Below are 9,074 nucleotides of genomic sequence, written 5' to 3'. Positions count from 1 at the left end.
AAAAAAAAAAGTTCAAGTACATAAAAGTTTGTGGTCATCCATTTATTAATGCATGTTTTACAAACAAGATTAAAACTTGGAGCCGTAAATGTGTTGATCTGATGAACAAAGCATTGAATTGGTCCAAATATTTGCGCTTTCACATTCCAAGAGAATCCATTTATTTTTGCGTAAATCAATCCAATACCATTCCTTTAATTTGGGAAGAGAGCAGTAAAAAATAAAGGATATATTATATTATATATATACCAGTTTTGAGTTTTGATGGACAATTGATGACCTTACTGAAAGCATCATCTTTAAAGTGTATAAAAACACACCATGAGCATGAGCAATTTTAGTTAGAGAAACATCAAAAGTTGACATACACACACAGGTACAAGGTGTTGGTGAGTAGTACTGTAGAGTACTACTTTTGAAATAATGGAAGAGTGAGTGAAGAAAAGCATATCCCTAGGCCTAAATTTCAAGATCATCCAAAGAGAGGTCGTCGTTTGCAGTCAGCAACTTGAGTTTCTGCAAATTCATATTAAATTAAGTATTAACCACATATCACAACAAAGCCAACCTTTTAAAATACTTATATATATATATATATATATATATATATATATATATATATATATATATGTGTGTGTGTGTGTGTCATGCTGCTTATGCCCCTCTGCGTAGAAGCATTCTGGAGAACCCAAAACTAAAACTGGTCTTAGAGGGAGGGAGTATAGGAAAAAAATAGCAATGGGTATCTGGAAATGTAAGGGAGTTTTGGAACAACCAAGTATTTGTATTTGGTGGTCTTAAACTCATTTAAAAAGAGGGGTTCTAGTTCCAGTTCCAGTTCCAGAGTATATGGGGAATTGCACCCAAAGCAGAATGTTGGTCCTGGACTTACAGATTTTTTTAGAAAGAAAAACTTGCAGGGTTCAAAATTTGAGAGAGACAAACAGGTTGTTTTTGTTTTTGGAGCTGGAGCTGTTCATTTGACGAATACACAGATTTGGATGTCTGTCGTTAGGAAAGGCCAAGCCAAGGAGCATAACGAGTCGGTGATGGAACAAACTACCTCTGACAACTTCGGGAGGAAGCCCAACAAGTAAGTGGTAACTCTATGTTGACTTGTGGAGTCTCATCTGCTTTTGACCTTATTGCCGTTACTAAGACTTTGCAATAAAATATTACGACTTAACCTGTGGCTGTAAGAGTTCAAAGGCTTCCACAAATTGCTTCTTCAAGCCATATCATATTCACAAGGGAATTCCACAAGGCAGATTCGGAATTTCACCAAGGGGATTCATCAGAGGCCTCTAGTCTACAGCATTCTAATGTTGGCTTGGCTTGTTTCCAAAATCAATAGAAATCTCTCTAGCTCCCATGTAGACGTAGCACGATTTCCCCGATCGTGTGTTCTTTATTTTCTTTTTGCCTATTTGTCGTTTACATCACTAATAGTCTATGGCATATATATATATATATATATATATATATATATATATATATATATATAAACTCAATAGCATTAGCACCAATATAATATTGCACAGAGAATGTTTTTTTTTTTTAATTAAAAAAAAAAGATCATGGTGGTTTGGTCATATTAAAAGGAGGCAACTTACAATTGCGGTTAGGAGGGAGGGTAGAGATGTTCAAGATCAATGATATGAGGAGAGAATGAAATAGGAAGGTTAGATTTGAAGAAGTTGGCCTTTACCAAGGATAGGAGGCTTAAACCACGGTATAGAAGCAATCTATTCTAGTATCTTCATTGTTTGTGCTTTTTGTATCTGCTTTTCGTTTTCCCCATCTTTACTTTGAGTTGTATTGCTAGTATCTACCTGTTTCTTTATTCACAAAGCCCCCGAGTTTATTCTCTATTTCATGTTGACGCTTCACATGTTATATGTAAAGGTCATCATTATGAATACAAGTAGTCTCCCGACCTTGACCCCTTCGATAGAACTAGAAGCTTGGTTGTCTACATCTTACCTCCCTTTACCTTATGGAACTTGGATACTTCAAATAGGTGCTACTGCTACTACTCATGTCGTTCCCTTGTTATGCCTCAGTGCTAGCCAAAACGTCTACCATGAATATGATGAAAGTTATTTGTAACCCACAATTTAAGGCTCATAAGGCATTCATACTTCCTACTTCTTTATTCATAATCATATGAGACAGACGGGTTGTCATAAACTCCCCCTGTTCTTTGATTTTTATACGTATTCTATTTTCGGCCCCCCAAATCAAAACGTCAAGCTCCGTCACTGTTGTTGTTCACCCAGACGAGCCCAGTCATCTCTTGATTCATAAATAACAATGATGGAACTTATTGGTAGCCCAACTTAGTGCTAAAACTTCTCCATGTGGAATCACTTATAAATAACTCCCCCACATAATTCATGATTCATGCAACAAACTAAAAACCCAAGTCGTATCAATTTAAATTGTCAAAAAGACAAAAACAACCCCCCGTCGGCTAATTAGACTTGTTTGCAATCATAAACTTTTACCTTCATTTTTGTTTTTACCGTTTCTTGAATTTTGGCAATGAAATCCTTAATATCATCCATTTACCTCTTGTGTATCCCCTCAAAACCTTCCGTCAGGGTTCAACCTAAAAGATCTCCCTCAAAAATCCTCTGCGATTGATTTATTTCCCACTCCCTAATAATCCGATTTCTCCTTTTTTTATAGTCTTCATTGTTTCCTATTAAGTATAGAGCGAAGAAAATGGAAAAGGCAAAAGAAAACATGGAAATGGAAATGGAATACCAAGCAGCAGAGTCGGCATTAGGGGCAGTCAATGACTGCTATCTAAGATTGTTTACTAATTTGTCTCCTTTCAATTCATGTACTTAAAAATAATCAGCTGACATAACAACTACTTAGTCCATGTCCATGTCCATGTATGGACTATGGAATCCTTTAACAGAGTGTGGAGTGTTTTACTGGATCTCAAATTTCAGATTGAAAGTTTGCCTTTTTAAAAAGCTGAAGAAAAAGAGACAAGTTACTGACCGTGATAAATTGTGGAGGGTCATCAAGACTAGATGAACCTAGAACCACTTCTCTCTTCAATTTAGTAGTCAACTTGTGGCAAACCCGCAGCTGAGAGAGTAATCAGATAGATGTAAGAATCTGTGTGTTATATCATCATAAAAGTAAAAAACAACTGATTCCTAACTGTTTACCTCTGATCTAGTTGCTCCACCAACGATAAACACAAAAATACGTCTCCCCATCTTCTTGAAGTCACTAGATGCATGCCTCAAAATGGAATCACTGCAACAAAGGGAAAAATAAATAAAATGTATTTTAATAATAAAAATGACAAGAGTACCTTGAATAGCCATCTTCAGAATCTCGAGGTCTGGCCCATGTTGCTGTTCGTCTGGATCTCATTGAATGAGCAGCAGCATGAGGTTCAACCGCTTTTGCTGACTCAGACTGTGTCCTCCCATGAAAAGTGGGACTTGGATCATTCATACACGGGTAATCACTTTTTGGTAGTTCATTTTTGCTAAGTTTTTCAATAAGCTCCTGAAAAACATCATAATCATCATCAATTCATGTAGTTCCTTGATGAAAAACACTACTATCATAAGTCATAACCATACCTCGATCATAGGATAAAACCGTGATAACTGCCAAGCTGCTTCTTCATCCGTACGGTCTTTTCTTAACCCATGTTTCTTCTGAAAAAAAAATAAAAGACATTTATAAAAATATAAGTTACAATAAAAGTTGTAAGACTTCATACATAATTAATTATACCTTGTGAACATCAAATTTTAAAGAAAAGGCAGCGAGTGAGTTCTTTTTGGAATCTGATGATCCCTCAAGAAATCTCATGTTGTATACAGCACTCATATCATCTTGGGGAAGTCTTGCTAGCTGGAAAAAAGAAATTATAAGCTCAAACAGATGCCAAAATGGTAAATAATAACTAAACATCCATATTTCATGAATTTTAAAGGCTTGCCTCCATTAACTTTGCAAGTTTGTCACTCTCAAACTTCTCTGGATGAGTTGCTGCATATATCATTAATAATCGCAGTTTATTTTCACGAGCAGCATCCTGCATGAAGAGGTAGAAAAATAAGATACAGAAATGAAGTGCATAATGGTTTTTGTAGATAGATAAGGTTTTAGCTTACTCACCGGATGTGTTCTCAGGAAGTTGATGACCTCTTTAGTTCCTACATCTCCAAATACAAGGTCCTGTTCTAGTTGTCCCACTTCTTTAAGCCCCAAATCCCTAATTATTTTGTTAATCTTATCAGCAATCTGCATCAATCAAATCCATACACAATTACAACATCATCATTCCAGATTTTCCTTTTTTTTTCTTTTATGCCAACTTACATCAACATGGAGGGATAGTTTGTCGATTTGTTCACTATATTGTGGCAATGCTTGAACCATCTTTTGCAAGTCTCGAGTAGATAGCTCACCACCACCTCTACACACAAAAACAAAATATTTTAAATCACGCATTAAGTTTTTTTTTTTTAATTTACACCAATAAATCATATGTAAACAGACCTTGAACCATGCATCTGTGCGGCTTTATTCTTGGACACAAAGCTTGTCATCTTGTCATGCAACCGTACACTAGCCTGACAAATTTATCAAAAATAAATAAATAAATAAATATTCAGATGCATCTGGTCAGAACTAAAAGAAAGAAGCCCATGAGTCATACATCTGCTATATGGGAATGGCGGAGCTCTAGCCATACAGGATCATGATCTTCTAGAAGGACCTCTTTCTTTTCTGGAAGGCCACCTGTTTTGCTTGCAACCTAAGTAGTATACTTACTTGATTTATAATAGCAAAATAAAGGTAAAAAAAAAAAAAAAAAAAAAAAAACTCGATGAACAATCCATGCCTAGAAACAGAGACTAACCTCATGAACATATTTATTCCCATCCATGTTAAGTAAATCATGGCACATGGCATCATATGTCCATTCGTGAATAACAGGAGCAATCTAGAAAAAAAATAATATAAGAAAAATTAAAAACAAGAGATTGCAATAAGAATATAAGAATGTAGAAACTATGAACCTGATCGATTGATCTATCTAGAATGAGCAACTCGCATGTTTCTGTTTGAGGAAAGTTGAAGTTTTTGAGAGCTTTATACTTGATAAGACAATTCCAAACAGCTGCAGCAAGCTTTGTAGGGATCAAATCACGAATTGTTGTCATTGTGGTAGGGTCAAGGGATTTGGCAGCACGATAACGTACAAATGGGAACTCCTGAAAAGAGTTTATATAGGTTGATAAAAAAAAAAAACTAAAATATATATCTATTTTTTTTATAAAAAAAAAAAGAAGCAAAATTGCATACCAATAATGAAGCAAATACAGTTGCAATTCGGTTGGCCATCACATTCAAACATTCATCTCCTTTTCGGGTCATTACCTCATTCCCATAAAGCTCTTCCAAAACCATTGTGTTATCGGTGATAAAACACTGTAGAGTAATAGAAATTGACTAGTCAACACCAAAAAGATAGCATATATATATTTCAAAGAAAATAAAATATTACTTTAATTGACTAAAAAGCAATTTAGTTTATCTTTATCATGTACCTGGCTATCAATGGCAAAGTACTCCAAGTTCATCTGCAAATCCGTCTCAAAAGTAAATACAAGCATAAAATCTAATTATATTACAAAAAGAAAAAATATCCAAGATGAGCTTAAACCTCTTTCATAGCACGTAAACGAGATTTTATACTTTGCTCTTTTTTTATGTAATTAACCAATTCCTTTGGAACTGATGAACTGAAGAACACGTAGGCACTGGAAGGAAAACGAAGCAAATATTAAGTAACCATAAGAAAATCCAATTCTAAATACTGTGTTTTTTATGAGATGAAAATAATGAAACATGAAAAAGAGGGAATATGATCTTTTCACATACTCTCTATAAAGAGGTGTTTTTCCAGACATGTCAGATAGGAGCATAACGACACTGCATTTTAACAGAAGCATGTGAGGATAAAAGAAGAATAAGAAAAAAGAAGCAAGTTAGGCATTGTAAATGTAAGAGTTAAAATTATATATTTGTTGTATACAGTAAGAAAAGAAAGGGAAACAGGGAAACTGAAGTAAGTAAAAGATTTTGATATACTTCTCTTTTGTTGGCTGGATGTAGTACACTGCATCCATAGTGGGTAGTGGTTGTCTTCTCTTGTTTATGTCTTCCACCACTGCAGAAAGAAGATTTAAACAGTGTCACGTGATTGATGTGAAGATAATCAACATCATTTCTTGTTTTTAAGATAGTCAAAATATAGTGAAGATCAAGAATGAAGAATTCAAACTTTCTGAGGCAGGCCTTTTACGTCTTACATGAAACTCCTTCATCTGTGATGTCTGCCATCTTGCATGAGCATGACATTATTTTAACAGTCACTTTATCCATGATCAGTACCTAACCAAACAAGTGTCAGAGACCAATAGCTATCAATAACCCATAAATTTTCAGACCAGTGTCAATCATTAGACTACAAGGTTGTAAATAATACCTTCCAATTTGATTTTGAATCTGGTCTTCTTGCTGTTCTCAGCATTTCATACAATAATCCTGCACATAATAATGATTGAATCAAATGATTGCCTTGAAAACAGATTTACAAATCAGTAACTTTTTGCCTCTGATATCAACAAAGCCGGTGAATCTGATTGTTATATATATATTCAATACCAAACAATGATAAAATCTATCACATGAGTCGCAAGTCTTTTAACAAGGTTAACTGTGTTCATTTTTATGTTAGACTTTTATATTACCGATATTCTCTCTTAACAACTCTTGGTTGAACGTATTTAAAAGGCAAACTATTATCTTAAGGCTTTGGCCTATCACAAGTAGTTTGGGATAGAATGTTCATTCTTTTGTTTAATCTTGTTATTCTATGAATAGAGGAAGAAGGTCTTCAACAAATCCAACTTTAAAGAATGGAAAAAATTAGCAATATATAAGCAAAAGGGACATGTGATGATATGCATGTGTGGTGCTCGATTCAGAAGGTCGTTACAACATAGCAAAAACTCATAACATGAACTTCTAAGCATCTAAAAGCAAGTCTCGGTTGCTACCACAAATATGTTAAAATGGGGAGGTCAGGTTTCAATCCTTGTTCGATTCAACTTCACTAAAACTTGCTGTTTGATTAGACAAATTATAAAACAAGATCAAAAGAAATACAGAACCACTTGTTTCATATATTAGGATCATTAACATAAGCTTCCTTCACCCTATTTAAGACAACTTTTCTATTTTGTTAATTAAACAAAAATTGAGGGAACTGAATTTTACCTTTCCATACAGCATATTACGGTTCTCTTTTGTAACTTATTCATTATGCTTCCAAAAACTCAACTACACTTATATCCTCTTGTTGCATTCCTTCTCATAATTATCCTAACCAATTGTTGCTTAAAAGGTGCTTTGTAAAAATGCATGCAATAAATATCATCTTCTTCCAATATTGTCACTCGGAAGTTGATATCTCCAGTGAAATATAAATTCTATTACTTATTAGAATATATTAACTTGATTTAAAAATTGATTCAAGTGTTGAAATTATAAATAATTTCCTTTGTTTTGTTTTGATTTGACGTTTTAGTAAAATACCCTTATATATAGTGGTGGAATGAATTTGTGAATTGGCACTCTCCCGATTTGAATTTGTAGCCAAAAAAGCATCTTATATCACCACAATAAACCAACAATTACAATGTTACTAAACATCATGCACCAATCAAAACAAAGATAAAATACTAGAGATGCAGTAGTAGACTTTGTTAACCTGATGAAGACTACTAAACTTAAGATACACACATGCTATTAGTATTAGCTCATTTAGTTAGTGTCCATTTGCAAAGGCACAAGGTTGTAACAATTTTGTTAGCCTAGTAAAATTACCAGAATTGTTATGTAGTGTTAGAAGTGCAAATAAGGGTAACACCACAATCTTGATTCTTGATGTCAGTTGGCACCATTAATACCTCAAAATGGAATTGTCAGGTTTTCAAGCCTCATCTGGTTAAAATCTAAAAGAGTTTCTGGCTGATTAAATGAAATGAATGAGGGAAATAAACGATGAACCATAATTTCATATAATGATGTTCTGTAAAAACTCATACAACAAGCATTACTTTTCCCAATTCCCAACATAACCATCGGAACTCGGCCTCTATAAGTCTAGTGATATAGTGAATTCAATTAATTTTAAAACACATCAGATTTACAAACGATTTCCTTAATTTTCAAGTCTCGACAGGAAACATTGTGGAGGAATTATAAGCATGAAAGTTTTCCTCTATGTGAACCTACATCCCTACAGATTTTTTTACCACTCAAGAATTGAAAGAAAACTCAAACCACAACTTCGTAAGTTCCAAATATGATCAATTCAAACAAAAAGCATACACTGCAGCTTTTGCACGACTTATTCAACTTGATCACAACCACAACTAAACTTGAAAAACACAAGTGCACAATTAAAAGCGCATATATCGTACATATAGGGAAAGACACTCACGATCACGAGTAATTTGTCTGAAGTTTTTATATTCGCTGCCTCCTTGAGACGAAGTATCCGAATCCGACATCGACATATTTGATTCAAGAAGCTAATTACTACGAAATCAGTGCGTGAATCGATCGAAGAAAACCTCAAAGTTCAACAGGAAACACAGATCGCAGCAATAGTTCTATGGTGGTTTGAAGATGGGGGAGAGAGAAAGAGAGAGACCTGAAATGTAAATTAAAGGGGTGTAAGAGTGAATATGGGTTGACTTGGTGGTAACCCGCGTTGAAATGACCCGTACCCGAATATCTGTAATGATGTATTTAACCTCTTCAGACCTATTGCTGCGCCGCGCAGCACACGCGCAGCACTTTTCATCTCGCGGCTGTTTGTTTTTCAGAAGTCTTCGGATTAAAAAACCTCTGCGCGTGCTCTTCTTGGCGCAGCACCTGTTTTGCCTATTCGTACCTCTTCCAACCTTTTCTTCTTCTTTTTTCCTTGATAAAATATTGATTATATATTATTG

The 9,074-nt window shown here is 34.6% G+C and overlaps 1 protein-coding gene across 1 annotated transcript; it reads right to left on the bottom strand.

The window, feature by feature from the left end:
• Positions 1–214: 214 nt before the first annotated feature.
• LOC145165174 (SNARE-interacting protein KEULE-like) lies at positions 215–8,780 on the bottom strand. The gene is made up of 21 exons (XM_079083857.1): positions 8,561–8,780; positions 6,539–6,597; positions 6,363–6,444; positions 6,142–6,220; positions 5,932–5,982; positions 5,714–5,810; positions 5,598–5,630; positions 5,353–5,478; positions 5,067–5,261; positions 4,907–4,990; positions 4,703–4,801; positions 4,543–4,616; positions 4,363–4,459; positions 4,159–4,284; positions 3,980–4,075; positions 3,772–3,891; positions 3,615–3,692; positions 3,338–3,537; positions 3,189–3,279; positions 3,016–3,105; positions 215–516 (listed from the first exon to the last, which is right to left on the bottom strand). The coding sequence occupies exons 1-21, from the start codon at positions 8,634–8,636 to the stop codon at positions 460–462; spliced, it is 2,010 nt and encodes a 669-aa protein (XP_078939983.1). The 5' UTR covers positions 8,637–8,780; the 3' UTR covers positions 215–459.
• Between the last annotated feature and the right edge of the window lie 294 nt (positions 8,781–9,074).

This window comes from Lactuca virosa, chromosome 3 (assembly GCF_052849685.1).
Source record: "Lactuca virosa cultivar CGN04683 chromosome 3, Lactuca_virosa_CGN04683_v6, whole genome shotgun sequence".
In the NCBI taxonomy this organism is placed as follows: Eukaryota; Viridiplantae; Streptophyta; class Magnoliopsida; order Asterales; family Asteraceae; genus Lactuca; species Lactuca virosa.
This window is presented reverse-complemented; position numbering and strand designations above follow the sequence as displayed.

Bases quoted from the DNA above. Each gene is read 5' to 3' on its own strand.
- LOC145165174 (XM_079083857.1), bottom strand. From the start codon at position 8,636: ATGTCGATGTCGGATTCGGATACTTCGTCTCAAGGAGGCAGCGAATAT. The intron at 4,285-4,362 runs GTAAGTTGGCAT...TGATTGATGCAG, and splicing joins AACTATCCCTCCATGTTGAT to ATTGCTGATAAGATTAACAA. The intron at 4,076-4,158 runs GTGAGTAAGCTA...CTCTTCATGCAG, and splicing joins ACTTCCTGAGAACACATCCG to GATGCTGCTCGTGAAAATAA.